The sequence below is a fragment of the Schistocerca americana genome, chromosome 5 (genome assembly GCF_021461395.2).
Source record: "Schistocerca americana isolate TAMUIC-IGC-003095 chromosome 5, iqSchAmer2.1, whole genome shotgun sequence".
Taxonomy (NCBI): domain Eukaryota; kingdom Metazoa; phylum Arthropoda; class Insecta; order Orthoptera; family Acrididae; genus Schistocerca; species Schistocerca americana.
This window is the reverse complement of record NC_060123.1, coordinates 604,337,011-604,356,720: the sequence shown is the minus strand read 5'-3', so window position 1 is coordinate 604,356,720 and position 19,710 is coordinate 604,337,011. Positions and strand designations below refer to the sequence as shown.

The 19,710-nt window shown below is 45.7% G+C and overlaps 1 protein-coding gene across 1 annotated transcript in view; it reads left to right on the top strand.

Annotated features, from left to right (window-relative positions):
- LOC124616580 (juvenile hormone esterase-like) overlaps positions 1 to 19,710 on the top strand; it is a 412,155-nt gene that overhangs the window by 281,177 nt on the left and 111,268 nt on the right. The window contains exon 5 of the mRNA XM_047144901.1: positions 4,306 to 4,505. Coding sequence (XP_047000857.1) covers positions 4,306 to 4,505 — 200 coding nt within the window. The remainder of the gene's footprint in view (positions 1 to 4,305; positions 4,506 to 19,710) is intronic.

Below are 19,710 nucleotides of genomic sequence, written 5' to 3'. Positions count from 1 at the left end.
CACAGGACTTGAAACGCCAGCTCGTGCAAGCACTCGTTCTACCGAACCTCCACTATTGTGATGTGATTCAACAAGGCACGAGTAGTGAAAACAAAAGACGGCTAGAGCTAACCATGAATGCCTGTGTGCGTTACACCTGCAACATTCGCCGATATGATCATGTTAGTGCTTCATACTCCGAGCTAGGGCGGCTGCGGCCGGACAAATTGCGTGACTACCACACTCTATGTCTACTTCACCGACTCCTCGTCGCGCAAGCACCCCAGTACCTTGCTTCAGAGATTAAAAACCTGTCATGCCATCATAATCGAAACACGAGGTCACTCTTATTTGGTATCCTAACTGTGCCCGCTCACAAAAAAAAACTTTTGCAAACTCCTTCTCAGTTGCCGCTGTCCGCCTCTGGAACAAACTGCCCCTTATCTTCCGCAAAATTCAATCTCCTGTTGCTTTTAAGAAGAAGTTGAAGCATTTCCTACTATCATCCTCATAAAGTTCTTCACAAAATTAATGTACAAGGCCAATCCTCTCATCTGTCAAATAGCAAAGCTAGCGTCTCCTATCTTGCTCCTGAGATGCCTTGCTCTTCATCTATCTCTATTAGCCACGCAATCTTCTTTTCCTTATATTTCCCTAATTATGTTTCATCATGTCTCTTTATTCTTCTCCTCCCTTCACCATGAGTCTCCCTCATACTCCCTGCTCCCAGCACTCCTATCTAAAATCTGTCTCTTCAATAATGTCTAATTATAACAGTACTTGTGATCTACGAATATAAACTCTATGTGTATGTATTTTTCCAGGTGTACCTTTCTAATTGTTTATTTCACTTTTTGTACTAGATGTAGTTTAACATGCCTACTAAAACATATGAATGTAAAATAAGTAGAATGCCTGGTTAGATGTAAGAAGGGCCTGATGGCCCTAATCTCGCCAGGTTAAATAAATAAATAAATAAAGCTTTGTGTCGTGCAGTCATCAAGGGCCTTCGACTCCGAAAGCCCATATCGATGATGTTTCATTGAATGGTTCGGACGCTGACACTTGTTGCTGGCATACCATTGAAATCTGCAGCAATTTGCGAAAGGGTTGCACTTACGTCACGTTGAACGATTCTCTTCCGTCGTCGTTGGTCCCATTCTTGCATGATTTTTTTCCAGCCGCAGTGATGTCGGTGATTTGATGTTTCGCCGGATTCCTCATATTCACGGTACACTCGTGAAATGGTCGTACGAGGAAATCCCCATTTCATCTCTGGCTAGAAGAGGCTGTGTCCCATCACTCGTGCGCCGACCATAAGAACACGTTCAAACCCACTTAAATCTTGATAACCTGCTATTGTAACACCAGTAACCGATCTAACAACTGCGCCAGACACTTGGCGTCTTATATAGACATTTCCGACCGCAGTGCCGTATTTTACCTGTTTACATATCTCTGAATTTAAATGAGCATGCCTATACCAGTTTCTTTAGCGCCTCAGTGTATGAATAACTCTGTACAGTTCTTAGTATAATTTTACAGATATTAAATCATTTGTTGCTAATATGAAGAGCATAAATATGTTTGGAAGGAGTAACAGCATTGGTCGTATTTTTTTGTTTTACTATCCGCAAAATCGATTTTCGGTCATTTAGTGACCATCGTCAGTGCTAGAAGTTAAAAATTTCACATAACGATCAGAGAGTATAAAACAGAAAATCACAACTACACCTGCGTATGAGCATAACAGTTGGTAGGAACATACCTGTAATATACAATTAAAATTGGTAGTCACTGGTATCAACAAGCTTAGAGCGATCACATAAACTGAGGCCGCTGTTTACATGCAGCTGTTCAGCAGACGTCGGTGTGACAGGGCTTGGAACGCCCTCTATGTGACATGTGTCACGTGAAGACTTATATTACTGGTTTTGCGAGATATTAACACAAAATAACTCTTGTGCATTTGTGGATCATGAAGTAATTCAAATTTAAAATGTACTTAAAACACACAGCAGACGAAGGGGGAAGGAAACATCTAAAATACATTGGCGTATTGTTTTAAAAAAAACAAACTTACAAAACATAAAACAGATCGATAGTAAGTTGTGAGAGTGCAGGACAGGTAAAAGAGAAAAAGACAATGAAAAAGAATAATATATGAATAACATGAAATGAGGTATAACTCAGGTTTTTAAAAAACATAATACCCAGCATCTGGCGTGGGAAGTTAGAAGTTCAACGTTCGTGATTTACGTAAAATGTTACGTTAAGACTAAGGAGTCAAATATATAAAAAACATTAATAGTACGAACTTATTATCGATCTGTTTTATGTTTTGTAAGTTTGTTTTTTTAAAAACAATACGCCAATGTATTTTAGATGTTTCCTTCCCCCTTCGTCTGCTATGTGTTTTACGTACATTTTAAATTTGAATTACTTCACGATTCACAAATGCACAAGAGTTATTTTGTGTTAATATCTCGCAAAACCAGTAATATTAAGTCTTCACGTGACACATGTCACATAGAGGGCGTTCCAAGCCCTGTCACACCGAGGTCTGCTGTACAGGTGCATGTAAACAGCGACCTCAGTTTATGTGATCGCTCTAAGCTTGTTGACACCAGTGCCTACCAATTTTAATTGTATATTACAGGTATGTTCCTACCAACTGTTATGTTCATACGCAGGTGCAGCTGTGATTTTCTGTTTTATACTCTCTGATCGTTATGTGAAATTTTTAACTTCTAGCACTGAGGATGGTCACTAAGTGACCGAAAATCGATTTTGCGGATAATAAAACAAAAAAAATACGACCAATGCTGTCTCTCCTTCCAATTATATCCATTATCTGGTCGTGGTGCACAGAACACTCCATGGAGTCGCCAATCAATAAATACAGGGTTATTACAAATGATTGAAGCGATTTCACAGCTCTACAATAACTTTATTATTTGAGATATTTTCACAATGCTTTGCACACACATACAAAAACTCAAAAAGTTTTTTTAGGCATTCACAAATGTTCGATATGTGCCCCTTTAGTGATTCGGCAGACATCAAGCCGATAATCAAGTTCCTCCCACACTCGGCACAGCATGTCTCCATCAATGAGTTCGAAAGTATCGTCGATGGGAGCTCGCAGTTCTGGCACGTTTTTTGGTAGCGGAGGTTTGAACACTGAATCTTTCACATAACCCCACAGAAAGAAATCGCATGGGGTTAAGTCGAGAGAGCGTGGAGGCCATGACATGAATTGCTGATCATGATCTCCACCACGACCGATCCATCGGTTTTCCAATCTCCTGTTTAAGAAATGCCGAACATCATGATGGAAGTGCGGTGGAGCACCATCCTGTTGAAAGATGAAGTCGGCGCTGTCGGTCTCCAGTTGTGGCATGAGCCAATTTTCCAGCATGTCCAGATACACGTGTCCTGTAACGTTTTTTTCGCAGAAGAAAAAGGGGCCGTAAACTTTAAACCGTGAGATTGCACAAAACACGTTAACTTTTGGTGAATTGCGAATTTGCTGCACGAATGCGTGCTTTGTGTCTGTTCACTTCACCATTAAGAAAAAATGTTGCTTCATCACTGAAAACAAGTTTCGCACTGAACGCATCCCCTTCCATGAGCTGTTGCAACCGCGCCGAAAATTCAAAGCGTTTGACTTTGTCATCGGGTGTCAGGGCTTGTAGCAATTGTAAACGGTAAGGCTTCTGCTTTAGCCTTTTCCGTAAGATTTTCCAAACCGTCGGCTGTGGTACGTTTAGCTCCCTGCTTGCTTTATTCGTCGACTTCCGCGGGCTACGCGTGAAACTTGCCCGCACGCGTTCGACCGCTTCTTCGCTCACTGCAGGCCGACCCGTTGATTTCCCCTTACAGAGGCATCCAGAAGCTTTAAACTGCGCATACCATCGCCGAATGGAGTTAGCAGTTGGTGGATCTTTGTTGAACTTCGTCCTGAAGTGTCGTTGCACTGTTATGACTGACTGATGTGAGTGCATTTCAAGCACGACATACGCTTTCTCGGCTCCTGTCGCCATTTTGTGTCACTGCGCTCTCGAGCGCTCTGGCGGCAGAAACCTGAAGTGTGGCTTCAGCCAAACAAAACTTTATGAGTTTTTCTACGTATCTGTAGTGTGTCGTGACCATATGTCAATGAATGGAGCTACAGTGAATTTATGAAATCGCTTCAATCATTTGTAATAGCCCTGTATGTTTTATCTTCTTTTAATATTTATTTTTCTGCTACCTTCTTGCTAAAGAGTACTATCGTTGAAATATCGCCGACACACTGAGCTGGGACTTGCCGCGTGTGCGCAGGCCTGTTCCACAAGGTGATCTGCCAGAGTGGCGTCACGTTCGCGGCGGCGCTCAACAGCCCCGTGGCGGACCGCTCGTGGCGGCTGGCGCGGCACATGGGCCTGCCGGCGGGGGCGTCCTCCCACGAGATGCTCGACTTCCTGCGAGGCCAGCCCGCCAGGGCGCTGGTCGAGAACCAGATGGCCGCGCGCTCCCAGCAGGTGAGCGAGCTGCTACTGCCGCCGCTGCTTGCTTCCCTCGTCCTGCTGACGAAATGATGTTGCATAGTGGAGACGAAGTCGTCACACCGGTCTCCCTGCGGCCAGGGTCTGAGGTGGCGACTGCGAGCAAAGAGAAAGATCAGTAATATACGAGGTTTGTCCGGAAAATACGTATAAAAGTTGAATAATGTATTGTAAGTAGGCTATTTAGGTTCTTATATTGGTAACGCCACCGCCACGTAGCACTCTGTATGAAAATCACTGGCTGTTAGACTTGGCCACTGTTTCTATGTTTCGATACAGTGTATCGATACGTGGAACTGTTTCAATGTTTCGGAACGGCTGTGGTTCACTGTTTCGAAACAGTGGTGTTTCATTCCGCCCCTGTCTCGGATAACCGGACCAGATTCGTTCTCGAGCCAGACACAGAAACTGTATCTTTGTTTCAAAATAAGGCTGTTTCAGTCCGCTCTGTGTCGGACTGAAACACAACATACCACTTCGTGAAACACTTTCAAGGGTGTCGAAATCTGTTTGAGAAGCAATAGCATGAAGCTTAAGATATCCTAAAATAAAACTTCGTTTCTAGCTGACTATCCTATTCCGAAATAGCGTAACATCTGCTTCATAAACTCTAACCAAACAATAAAACAACGCATACTATTCACATTCAAAATAATAAATATGTGAAAATCATTCAAATAAGTTATACTTTTTTTATAACAGACGCTTCTCTGTTCATGTACAATAATCATATTAAGAAACGCAAGTAAGCCTACAACATTTTGAATAAAAAAAGGCGTAGAGTGACAGTTATTAAACATATACATAAATCTGATGTAGGTATAATTGCAAGCAATCTGTTTGACGTACACTGATAGTGTAATGGTGAACGGGAAGGGCTGGGAAGCATGGTGAATTTATAGTAACGGTTCAAACACCTTGAAAGACAAAATTTTTTCTGTTATATTATGTTATTTATTCGAATTATTTGTTAGTCTATAGTCACTGTGCCTATTATCCACAACGATTCCCTTTGTGTGCAAGGAAATTAGCAGGATGGGTATATTACCCATACTAACGGAATGTGGGAATCCCAGTAGCATATCCGTTGTTTCTGCAGTTTGCTCCCACCTCCAGTTCCGTTCGTGGTGGTTCTTCTGTCTTCAGCTATGGCTGTCCTCAGCCAATTGAAAACTATGAAAGTCACACGAGGCGAAAGCAGCGCATTAGCTCATGAAATACGAAACTGCCAAGACGCCTAAGTGATAGATTCATACTTTCTGCGATATCATTAGCACTCTCGCACCTCATTTGTGTTTATATGGACATACTTATACAGTAGACATTCAAGATGATAAAATGTGTAGGTTTATTAGATTACAAAACACAAACTGTTTCACTGTTTCGAAACAGCGTATCGAAACATTACATTGTACTGTTTCATTTGTTTCGAAACAGTTGCGTGTTTCAGTTTGCCCATCTCTACTGGCTAGACTTGGCCACTGTTTCTATGTTTCGATACAGTGTATCGATACGTGGAACTGTTTCAGTGTTTCGGAACGGTTGTGGTTCACTGTTTCGAAACAGTGGTGTTTCATTCCGCCCCTGTCTCGGACCAGATTCGATCTCGAGCCAGACACAGAAACTGTATCGTTGTTTCAAAATAAGGCTGTTTCAGTCCACCTGTTCTTGGAACGGACTGATTGTATCGAAACAGTGATGTTTGATTCCACTCTGTGTCGGACGAGATTCGGGCTCGGCACAGGTACTGAAACACAACATACCACTTCATGAAACGCTTTCAAGAGTGTCGAAATCTTTTTGACAAGCAATAGCATGAAGCTTAAGATATCCGAAAATAAAGCTTCGTTTCTAGCTGACTGTCCTGTTTCGAAATGGCGTAACATTTGCTTTATAAACACTAACCAAACAATAAAACAACGCATACTATTCACATTGAAAATAATAAATATGTGAAAATCATTCAGTTAAATTACGCTTTTTTTATAACATACGCTTCCCTGTTCATGTACAGTAATCATATTAAGAAACGCAAGTAAGCCTACAACATTTTGAATAAAAAAAAGGCGTAGAGTGACAGTTATTAGACATATACATAAATTTGATGTAGGTATAATTGCAAGCAATCTGGTTGACAAATCACTGATAGTGTAATGGTGTACGGGAAGGGCTGGGAAGCATGGTGAATTTATAGTAACGGTTCGAAACACCTTGAAAGACAAAAAAATTTTCTGTTATATTTTGTTATTTATTCGAATTATTTTGCGTTATTTGTGAGTCTATAGTCACTGTGCCTATTATCGACAATGATTCCCTTTGTATAGATGGAAATTAGCAGGATGGGTATATTACCCATACTAACGGAATGTGGGACTCCCATTAGAATATCCGTTGTTTCTGCAGTTTGCTCCCACCTCCAGTTCCGTTCGTGGTGGTTCTTCTGTCTTCAGCTATGGCTGTCCTCAGCCAATTGAAAACTATGAAAGTCACACGAGGCGAAAGCAGCGCATTTGCTGCAGGAAATACGAAACTGCCAAGACGCCTAAGTGATAGTTTCATACTTTCTGCGATATGATTAGCGCTCTCGCACCTCATTTGTGTTTATATGGACATACCTATACAGTAGACATTCAAGATGATAAAATGTGTAGGTTTATTAGAGTACAAAACACAAACTGTTTCACTGTTTCGAAACAGCGTATCGGAACATTACATTGTACTGTTTCATTTGTTTCGAAACAGTTACGTGTTTCAGTTTGCCCATCTCTACTACTGGCTGTGCTGTGTGCAGTCTGTGGCTGGGTGGCATTGTTGGAATTTGCTATTGTAGTGTTGGGCAGTTGGATGTGAACAGCGCGTAGCGTTGCGCAGTTGGAGGTGAGCCGCCAGCAGTGGTGGATGTGGGGAGAGAAATAGCGGAGTTTTGAGAGCGGATGATCTGGACGTGTGTGCATCAGAGACAGTAAATTTGTAAGACTGGATGTCGTGAACTGCTATATATATTATGACTTTTGAACACGATTGAGGTAAATACATTGTTTGTTCTCTATCAAAATCTTTCATTTTGCTAACTACGCCTATCAGTAGTTAGAATCTTTTATTTTGCTGGCAGTAGTGGCGCTCGCTGTATTGCAGTAGTTCGAGTAACGAAGATTTTTGTGAGGTAAGTGATTCATGAAAGGTATAGGTTATTGTTAGTCAGGGCCATTCTTTTGTAGGGATTACTGAAAGTCAGATTGCGTTGCGCTAAAAGTATTGTGCGTCAGTTTAGTGTTGATCAGAATAGGTAAAGAGCGAAATGTCTGAGTACGTTCAGTTCTGCTCAGCTGTTTGAAAATCAAATAACGTAAGGGGTTTATCAGCACAGTAATTCATTAATTTTTCTAAGGGGACATTTAAAGTCTTTATGTGGCAAGTTGCAGTCACCGCCAGGTGGGACTACTGCTGTAATCAATCCCATCAACGCTCAGTTCGAGTCAGAGCACTCTGCGTGAAGGTGGGAGTGTGCGGCAGCTTGTTGACAGTTACCCTTTTTCACCTGCCGTCGGCATGGAGCTCTCTCTGATTGAGGAACAGCGCGTCAACATCAAGTTTCTTGCAAAGCTAGGCAAGAATGGCCGTGAGATTTTTGAGTGTTTGAAACAGGTTCTCTGAAGGAACCAACCGTGAAGAAGTGGTTAAAAAGGTTCCGGGATGGCCGAAAAGAAGTGAACGATGACCCTCGCCCAGGACGCCCGTCGATATAGAGTTCCTATGCAAATGTTGAACGAATTCGGGCTTGTGTTCTTAAAGACTGCAGATTGACAGTCAGAATGATTGCTGACGAGTTGTCAATCCCCAAAACAATCGTTCACGAAATCCTGACACAAAAACTTGAAATGAAAAAATTGTGTGCGAAAATCGTACCGAAGCTCTTGACGCCAGACCAGAAAGCAAAGAGGGTTGAGTGCTGTGAGGATTGGTTGGAAGCAGAGGAACGAGGGGACTTTCTCAACCGAGTCATCACTGGAGACGAGTCCTGGTTTTACGAATTCGATGTGGAGCTCAGATCTCAAGGAATGGAAACTAGCAGGAGAACCGAGAACAAAAAAGTCGCGAAAATCAAGGTCCAATGTGAAGACAATGTTGATTGTTTTCTTTGATTCTAGGGGCATTGTTCACAAGGAATTTGTCCCTCCCGGCCAGAGAGTGAACGGAAATTTTTACGTTGAAGTTCTGACACGTCTCAGAGCTCGTGTGGCCCGAGTTCGACCGGAGTTGGCAAAAGGGGGCAGGTGGATCCTTCATCACGACAATGCGCCCGCTCACACGTCGCTCGTTGTGGGCGAGTTTTTGGCCCGAAGCTCAATCACCGTGACAGACCACCCGCCTTATTCACCCGATTTAGCCCCGTGTGACTTCTTCATGTTCCCGAAATGCAAAATGGTGCTTCGGGGGCAGCACTTGGGAGATGTGGAAGCCATCAAGGCGGAAACGACACGGCAACTGAACAAAATCACAACTGAAGATTTTCAGCAATGTTATCAACAGTGGAAACGGCGTTGGCAGAAGTGTATCGCGTCTCAGGGCGAGTACTTTGAAGGAGACCATATTGTAATACCTGAATAATTGTAAAATAAAGTTATTATTCAACTTTTATACGTATTTTCCGGACAAACCTCGTATGTGTGTGCAAACTGCGAAGGAGATTCTGCGCGGGTGCGTATCTTATCTGCCAACCGATTGTTTATGGCCATTAGTGTACAATGCTGAATAAGCAAATAGTGCCCAATTGCGATACTTTTTGACAGTTCGAAACGTTATGTTGGCCGGGATCTGAACCGAACAAATTGTCTTTTGTAACGGAGTATTGAGTACTTGGAAAGGGAGATGTCTAGACAGAATAAAGTTGACGGAATTAGATGATGCACTGCGAAAAATGAAAAAGAGGAAGTAACTAATTAAACGTCGATCTGAAACTTCCTGGCAGATTAAAACTGTGTGCCGGACCGAGACTCGAACTCGGGACCTTTGCCTTTCGCGGGTAGTGCTCTACCGCAGGAGAGCTTCTGTAAAGTTTGGAAGGTAGGAGAAGAGGTACTGGCAGAATTAAAGCTGTGAGGAAGGGGCGTGAGTCGTGCTTGGGTAGCTCACTTGGTAGAGCACTTGCCCGCGAAAGGCAAAGGCCCCGAGTTCGAGTCTCGGTCCGGCACACAGTTTTGATCTGCCAGGAAGTTTCATATCAGCGCACAGTCCGCTGCAGAGTGAAAATCTCATTCTAGAAACATCCCCCAGGCTGTGGCTAAGCCATGTCTCCGCAATATCCTTTCTTTCAGGAGTGCTGGTTCTGCAAGGTTCGGAGGAGAGCTACTGTAAAGTTTGGAAGGTAGGAGACGAGGTACTGGCAGAAGTAAAGCTGTGAGGACGGGGCGTGAGTCGTGCTTGGGTAGCTCAGTTGGTAGAGCACTTGCCCGCGAAAGGCAAAGGCCCCGAGTTCGAGTCTCGGTCCGGCACACAGTTTTAATCTGCCAGGTAGTTTCATATCAGCGCACACTCCGCTGCAGACAGAAAATCTCATTCTGGAAACGTCGATCTGTTCAAGTGTGTATCCCCTTTTATCAGATCTTTGTTCCTTCTCTTCATCAGTAAATTCGGAAGTATGAAAGAAACTGCGACGACCTCGAAATTAGCCATAGTAGCATATTTAAGTGAGGAGATAGACGGCACAGCGTCGTGTCCTGGCACAGGTCCAGTTTTCCAGTGTAGTCTTGGTGTGGCCTGCGTGGCCCACTGAGGACGTTAACGACACTGCGAACCTTTATAACGGAGATGAGAGGGGGAAGAATCTCCTTGGCTCCTTAAAGCAGTGTAGGCAGTTAGGTCCAACTAACAAGTTCTTATCACAAGGGGATTAAGATGGGATATAAGCAGCACTGGTCTGCCGAAGTAGTAAGGTACAACTTCTCCCTTAAACTAGTTTATTTGACTGTTAACGTAAAAAAGATCTGAGATGTCAGGCCCTTTATCCTTTCTTCTGTATAGAGTTTCTTACAAGTTCCTACAGGCTCAACCAGGGTTCTTCTCGTACTTTAGCACTGCCGACAGGGACAAGTGTCTTTGCTACAACTTGTTCTGCTAACTGCTGAACCACTGGTCCTCGGCCTGACTATTCAATCACTGGCTCCTTGGCGTAATTCGCACTAACTAGCAGACAAGTACTGGACAGTGACTTGTTCCTACTGACAAGTGAAACTCTATATGCCGGCCGCTGTAGCCGTGCGGTTCTAGGCACTTCAGTCTGGAACCGCGCGACCGCTACGGTCGCAGGTTCGAAACCTGCCTCGGGCATGGATGTGTGTGATGTCCTTAGGTTAGTTAGGTTTAAGTAGTTCTAAGTTCTAGGGGACTGATAACCTCAGATGTTAAGTCCCATAGTGCTCAGAGCCATTTGAACCATTTGAAACTCTATACGACATCTACATGAGACGGAGACAGGCTGTCTCTGTTCAATACTATTCAGATGAAAAGGTAAAGTTAATAATTATCTAACAGTTGCAATTGCGTCCACCCGAGTACCACCGTCTTCTCGTGGCCGTTTATCATCCCATCCGTAGCGGCTGCTACCCTGTCGAAGCAGCTTGGTGTTGCACCCACTTGTGCTTTCTTCAACTTCTGTGCCGACTCTGCCTTTCGCTGCTCCTGAAGGCCTGTCCAGCTCGGACACAGTACCTTGCACCCGGTTTCATCTAGCTTCTTTTCCCGTCTTCCAGGACATTCTGTCGCTCTGGGCTTACATCAGTTTCCTCTCTCGTGTAAGGATCCGGCGTGGAATATTCCTACTCGCCCTACAAGGCGTAGGGCTTCACTGCTGGTGTTTACCCGTTTGTTCTGTTTAGCGCTTGCTGCACATACCCTTCTCGTGCACTCTACATCTACATCTACATCATCTACATCCATACTCCGCAAGCCAACAGACGGTGTGTGGCGGAGGGTACCTTGAGTATCACTATCGGTTCTCCCTTCTGTTCCAGTCTCGTATTGTTCGTGGAAAGAAGGATGGTCGGCATGCCTCTGTGTGGGCTCTAATCTCCTTGATTTTATCCTCATGGTCTCGTCGCGAGATATACGTAGGAGGGAGCAATATACTGCTTGACTCCTCGGTAAAGGTATGTTCTCGAAACTTCAACAAAAGCCCGTACCGAGCTACTGAGCGCCTCTCCTGCAGAGTCTTCCACTGGAGTTTATCTATCATCTCCGTAACGCTTTGGCGATTACTAAATGATCCTGTAACGAAGCGCGCTGCTCTCCGTTGGATCTTCTCTATCTCTTCTATCAACCCTATCTGGTACGGATCCCACACTGTTGAGCAGTATTCAAGCAGCGGGCGAACAAGCGTACTGTAACCTACTTCCTTTGTTTACGGATTCCATTTCCATTGGGTTCTTCCAATGAATCTCAGTCTGGCATCTGCTTTACCGACGATCAACTTTATATAATCATTCCATTTTAAATCACTCCTAATGCCTACTCCCAGATAATTTATCGAATTAACTGCTTCCAGTTGCTGACCTGCTATATTGTAGCTAAATGGGAAGGGATTTTTCTTTCTGTGTATTCGCAGCACATTACACTTGTCTACATTGAGATCCAATTGCTATTCCCTGCACCATGCGTCAATTCGCTGCAGATCCTCCTGCATTTCAGTACAATTTTCCATTGTTACAACCTCTCTATACACCATAGCATCATCTGCAAAAAGCCTCAGTGAACTTCCGATGTCATCCACAAGGTCATTTATGTATATTGTGAATAGCAACGGTCCTACGACACTCCCCTGCGGCACACCTGAAATCACTCTTACTTCGGAAAACTTCTCTCCATTGAGAATGATATGCTGCGTTCTTTTATCTAGGAACTCTTCAATCCAATCACACAATTGGTCTGATAGTCCGTATGCTCTTACTCTGTTCATTAAACGACTGTGGGGAACTGTATCGAACGCCTTGCGGAAGTCAAGAAACACGGTATCTACCTGGGAACCCGTGTCTATGGCCCTCTGAGTCTCGTGGACGAATAGCGCGAGCTGGGTTTCACACGCTCGTCTTTTTCGAAACCCATGCTGATTCCTACAGAGTAGATTTCTAGTCTCCAGAAAAGTCATTATACTCGAACATAATACACTCCTGGAAATTGAAATAAGAAGACCGTGAATTCATTGTCCCAGGAAGGGGAAACTTTATTGACACATTCCTGGGGTCAGATACATCACATGATCACACCGACAGAACCACAGGCACATAGACACAGGCAACAGAGCATGCACAATGTCGGCACTAGTACAGTGTATATCCACCTTTCGCAGCAATGCAGGCTGCTATTCTCCCATGGAGACGATCGTAGAGATGCTGGATGTAGTCCTGTGGAACGGCTTGCCATGCCATTTCCACCTGGCGCCTCAGTTGGACCAGCGTCCGTGCTGGACGTGCAGACCGCGTGAGACGACGCTTCATCCAGTCCCAAACATGCTCAATGGGGGACAGATCCGGAGATCTTGCTGGCCAGGGTAGTTGACTTACACCTTCTAGAGCACGTTGGGTGGCACGGGATACATGCGGACGTGCATTGTCCTGTTGGAACAGCAAGTTCCCTTGCCGGTCTAGGAATGGTAGAACGATGGGTTCGATGACGGTTTGGATGTACCGTGCACTATTCAGTGTCCCCTCGACGATCACCAGTGGTGTACGGCCAGTGTAGGAGATCGCTCCCCACACCATGATGCCGGGTGTTGGCCCTGTGTGCCTCGGTCGTATGCAGTCCTGATTGTGGCGCTCACCTGCACGGCGCCAAACACGCATACGACCATCATTGGCACCAAGGCAGAAGCGACTCTCATCGCTGAAGACGACACGTCTCCATTCGTCCCTCCATTCACGCCTGTCGCGACACCACTGGAGGCGGGCTGCACGATGTTGGGGCGTGAGCGGAAGACGGCCTAACGGTGTGCGGGACCGTAGCCCAGCTTCATGGAGACGGTTGCGAATGGTCCTCGCCGATACCCCAGGAGCAACAGTGTCCCTAATTTGCTGGGAAGTGGCGGTGCGGTCCCCTACGGCACTGTGTAGGATCCTACGGTCTTGGCGTGCATCCGTGCGTCGCTGCGGTCCGGTCGCAGGTCGACGGGCACGTGCACCTTCCGCCGACCACTGGTGACAACATCGATGTACTGTGGAGACCTCACGCCGCACGTGTTGAGCAATTCGGCGGTACGTCCACCCGGCCTCCCGCATGCCCACTATACGCCCTCGCTCAAAGTCCGTCAACTGCACATACGGTTCACGTCCACGCTGTCGCGGCATGCTACCAGTGTTAAAGACTGCGATGAAGCTCCGTATGCCATGGCAAACTGGCTGACACTGACGGCGGCGGTGCACAAATGCTGCACAGCTAGCGCCATTCGATGGCCAACACCGCGGTTCCTGGTGTGTCCGCTGTGTCGTGCGTGTGATCATTGCTTGTACAGCCCTCTCGCAGTGTCCGGAGCAAGTATGGTGGGTCTGACACACCGGTGTCAATGTGTTCTTTTTTCCATTTCCAGGAGTGTACGTTAGAGATATAGGTCGCTGGGCCGTTTGGGTCTGCCTGAGAATTACTGGCTGAACCTGTACAATATGCTTTATTATAGTCTGGGGTCCTGACAGCAGTGAGGATTATAAAGGTGTAGAACGGAAATGTGGAAAAACCAAAGACATATTACCATGCCTAATACGGCGTTGGAAACCACCTGGCATTCAAAATAGCTTCCCGCGGTCTCAGAATGGATGAATACAGGTTCCGTAATGTTTTGAAAGGAATCTTATACCATTCATCGTGCTAAACAGTGGCAAGTTCTGGTAACTATGATGGATAGCGATTACGCAACCGTCTCTCCAAAGTAGACCACAAAGGATCATTAATATTGAGATCTGGTGACATCTGGTGATGAGGGGAGATACGACAATTCATGTTTATCTACCCCAGACGGACCTTTCCATTATCACGAGCTGTTAGAGTTAGTGGAACAGCTATCTCCCCCCTTCCTCATATTCGGGGACTTTAATGCCCTTAATCCTCTGGGGGGTGGCGACACTGTGTCTCATAGAGTCTGGGTACTAGAACGCCTCCTTTCGGAATTGGACATCTACCCACTCAACACTGGAACTACAACACATATCAGTGCACCCAGGAACACACTCAACTATTGATCTCACAGTTTGGAGCCTAAGTATCTTACCCCTGATTCAATGGCACGTCCATGGCAATCTTTGTGACAGCGTCCATTTTCCTATCGTTCTTTCCCTCCCTAGTCACAGACAACTGGAATATGCTCCACACTGGTCGCTTCGGAAAGCCGACTGGCAGGCTTTCTCCTTTACAGCCACTTTTGCGGCCCGTCATACGACAGATATCAACAAAGTGGTACAGGGTACTATTGATACTACTATTCAAGCTGCAGCAGCAATGTTACCTCATTCTTCTGGCTCATCCCGATGCCCACCGGTGCCATGGTAGTCTGAAGACGTAGCCACAGCTATCAGGGAGCGCCACAGGACGCTTCAGCGGCACAAGTGCCACCCCTCTATGGATAATTTGATAGCATTCAAGAGATCCGGGCGAAAATGCGGTTTTTAATAAAGAAAAGGAGCAGGAGTGTTGGGAGCAATACGCATTATCTATGTGAACCCACACCCCATCGTACCAAGTGTGGACTAAACTCCACCGCATTTGCAGCCGTCCACCACCTACGGTGGTTCCTGGCATCATGGCATCTCTTCACTGATTCTGCAGTACTTTCCGAATGTTTTGCGGCACTCTTCGCTGAAGTGTCCGCTTGCAGTAATTACCAACCTCATGTCCTGACCCGGATATACCTTACTGAGCTCCTCCCGCTCTCCTTCCATGCACATGATTCTCTATCATACAACATTTTGGTGAATGGGAGCTTTGCAGCATTTTTGCAGAGTGTCGAGATATGGCCCCTGCAGCTGACAAAATCCGCAACCAAATGCTCAAACATCATCGTGTCGACAGCATGAAACATATCGTCGGGCTTTTCAATTGTATTTGGTGGGAAGCAGAATTTCCTTCCCAGTGGCGGGAGGGTATTATTATTCAAGTCCTGAAACTGGGAAAGGACCCACATATTTTAACTAACCACTGGACAATCTCTCTGACGAATGGGCTGTGTGAGCTATTCGAATGAATAGTCAACCGCCATCTTTGTTGGTGCCGTGAAGCTGGAGGGGATACATCGCGATTCGAAAGTAGGTTTTGCGGTTTCTGGTTCACCACAGATCACCTGTTTCGCCTGCAATCTGCAGTGCACAATGCTTTTGCCCGACGCCAACATTCGATTGACCTACAAAAGGCATGCAATACCACCTGGCGACATCACATGCTATCAATACAGCATGAGTGGTGTCTCGAGGGCATTTTACCCATTTCTGCGGGTCTAGATAGGTACGACTCTCAGCAACCAATATGCGCAGGGAACTAGTGTCCCTCAGGGATTGTTTCTGAGTGTAACGCTCTTCGCTATCGCCATCAGTGGTATCACAAATGCAGTGGACCTCACGATCTCTGTATGTGGATGATCTTTGCCCGGTCTGTGCCTCCGCATCGCTGTACACCGTTGAGGGCCAACTTCAGAGAGCTGTCTGGGGAGTACACGACTAGGCCCTGAATCATGGCTACCAATTTTCTCCTACAAAATCACGATTTCTGCATTTTTGCCGGCTCTGGACTGTGCACCAGCACCCATAAATTTATCTAGGTGACCAGTCACTTGAAGTTGTTGAAACTTTTCAGTTCGCAGGTATTTTATGTGACCAGAAGGTAACTTGGCTGCTGCATGTCTGCCAGCTCAAGGCAGCTTGTATGAAGAAGCTGAATGCTCTCCATTTTCTTAGTCACTCCCCATGGGTCGCGGACCACACAGTTCTTCTGAGATTTTACAAAGCGCTGATTTTATCCCGTTTGGACTACGGATGTGTTGCCTTTGTGTCGGCAGCACCGTCCATACTGAGCTTTCTGGATCCTGTTCACCACACTGGCGTTCAGGTCTCTAGAACAGCGTAGCGTTCCAAAGGATTGGAAAAGGGTACAGGTCATCCCCGTTTTCATGAAGGGACGTCGAACAGATGTGCAGAACTATAGACCTATATCTCTAACATCGATCAGTTGTAGAATTTTGGAACACGTATTATGTTCACGTATAATGACTTTTCTGGAGACTAGAAATCTACGAGTACTCTGTAGGAATTAGCATGGGTTTCGAAAAAGACGAGCGTGTGAAACCCAGCTCGCGCTATTCGTCCACGAGACTCAGAGGGCCATAGACACGGGTTCTCAGGTAGATGCCGTGTTTCTTGACTTCCGCAAGGCGTTCGATACAGTTCCCCACAGTCGTTTAATGAACAGAGTAAGAGCATACGGACTATCAGACCAATTGTGTGATTGGATTGAAGAGTTCCTAGATAACAGAACGCAGCATATCATTCTCAATGGAGAGAAGTTTTCCGAAGTAAGAGTGATTTCAGGTGTGCCGCAGGGGAGTGTCGTAGGACCGTTGCTATTCACAATATACATAAATGACCTTGTGGATGACATCGGAAGTTCACTGAGGCTTTTTGCAGATGATGCTGTGGTATATCGAGAGGTTGTAACAATGGAAAATTGTACTGAAATGCAGGAGGATCTGCAGCGAATAGACGTATGGTGCAGGGAATGGCAATTGAATCTCAATGTAGACAAGTGTAATGTGCTGCGAATACATAGAAAGATAGTTCCCTTATCATTTAACTACAAAATAGCAGGTCAGCAACTGGAAGCAGTTAATTCCATAAATTATCTGGGAGTAGGCATTAGGAGTGATTTAAAATGGAATGATCATATAAAATTGATCATCGGTAAAGCAGATGCCAGAATGAGATTCATTGGAAGAATCCTAAGGAAATGCAATCCGAAAACAAAGGAAGTAGGTTACAGTACGCTTGTTCGCCCACTGCTTGAATACTGCTCAACAGTGTGGGATCCGTACCAGATAGGATTGATAGAAGAGATAGAGAAGATCCAATGGAGAGCAGCGCGCTTCGTTACAGGATCATTTAATAATCGCGAAAGCGTTACGGAGATGATAGATAAACTCCAGTGGAAGACTCTGCAGGATAGGCGCTCAGTAGCTCGGTACGGGCTTTTGTTAAAGTTTCGAGAACATACCTTCACCGAAGAGTCAAGCAGTATATTGCTCCCTCCTACGTATATCTCGCGAAGTGACCATGAGGACAAAATCAGAGAGATTAGAGCCCACACAGAAGCATACCGACAATCCTTCTTTCCACGAACAATACGAGACTGGAATAGAAGGGGGAACCGATGGAGGTACTCGAGGTACCTTCCGCCACACACCGTCAGGTGGCTTGCGGAGTATGGATGTAGATGTAGATGTAGATGGCGGTCTTATCTACAAGTCCTGTTAGCAACAGCCTGAACTGCTGGCTGTGGAACAGAGTGACATGGGTGAATAGGCTTCTAACACATTCTGACTGTGTAATTGTCCACAAACTGCTGTCGTCTATCCTGCATTGGTGGGACACTGGCTTCCACCAGCAGGCTTTCAACAGGGCTTGTACAGAAGACTCCCATTCCCAACTGAACGCCAGAAAGCTCAGTTATGGACGGTACTGCCGAACCATAGGCAACACATCCATAGTTCAAAAGGGATAAAATCAGCGCTTTGTAAAATCTTAGAAGAACTGTGTGGTCCGCGACCCACGAGGAGTGACTAAGAAAACTGGGTAGACCATCTGTGATCCAAATCGACACTCGAAGGACCTCCAAAAGTCTCCATTAGTCTGTGTCCCTCCCCCTCCCCCCGCCCTTGGTCTGTCCCCTGACCTGTGATATGGATGAACCTCTTTTGTGGCCCCAAGAAGGATACCGATCCCACCCTTCTCCGACTCCTGTTTCGTTCAGTCCTCCACGCTTACTCTAATTTGGTATGCATTGGAAGTTAACGACAGGATTGGTTACGCTTTTCCACATGCCTACAGTGTATACGCTGCGGAGTTGGTTACCATATCTGAGGTTTGCTTTACATGAAATCCCTGGCTGTATCGAACTTTCCCTACTGTAGCGACACCATGACTTGTTTAAAAGAGATATTTGTATGCTATCCCAAAAATCTTTTGGTCGCCTCAACATCCAGAACCAACAGGTTGACGTCTACAGCTATGGAAAGACGGTGACCCCCATCTGGACACTGAGAGTTATGGGCACTCCAGGAAGTAAACTCGCCGACCGTCTAGCTAAAGACGCAATTACAGTAGGTCAACTTGACGTTGGAATGCCAGGAACCGACTTACGATTATAGCTTCGACGCAACATTTTGAGGCTCTGGGAACTGGAATGTCAGGCTACTACGACTCAAAACAAGTCGAGAGCGGTTAAATGGTCCAATAAGGTGTGGCATATATCTTACCAGGGCTCTTGGAATCGTACCGTTGTGTTGTGCCGGCTATACATCAACTACACACGACTCACCCACGAGTTCCTTCTGCCTTGGGAGGATTCTCCTCACTGCAGCTGCCATAGGATGCTGCACGTTCATGTCGAGTGCGCCCTGCTGGGCAATTTGCTGCATGCTCAGGCCACTACCAAAGCGTTATATTTCCTGAGGGAGAGCGGATTTTACACTTAACTATAATACTCCTCCACTTTCAGTGTTACGGGTAGTTGTAGGGGGGGGGGGGGGGGGGGGAGGGGTGCCTCCCCTTGCGGCGGGTGTCCCCATGCGACTGCAGGTTACTTTCTTTCCCCCTCACCTTGTAGACCCTGTAGACCCTCTCGTGCAATATGTATCCTGTTACAACTACTGTTACGCCCTTTTTCAAACTTTCTTATATAGGTGAAGCAGCTAAGCCCCCATTTTTTCGCTTTTTACCTTTTTTACGTGTTTCTCTCGTGGAATGGACTGCTGACCCAGTAGTTTAGCCCCTTTAAACACGTAATCATCATCATCCAATAATAATCAACCGCGCTCGTGTAGAAATGGAACGCCCTATCACGAGAACTCCTTACCGACCTTACAGCCAGCATGGGAGCTTGTTGCAGAGCATGTACTGCCTAAGTGGTGAACACGCGGTATATGTCCCACCTTTTGTAATGT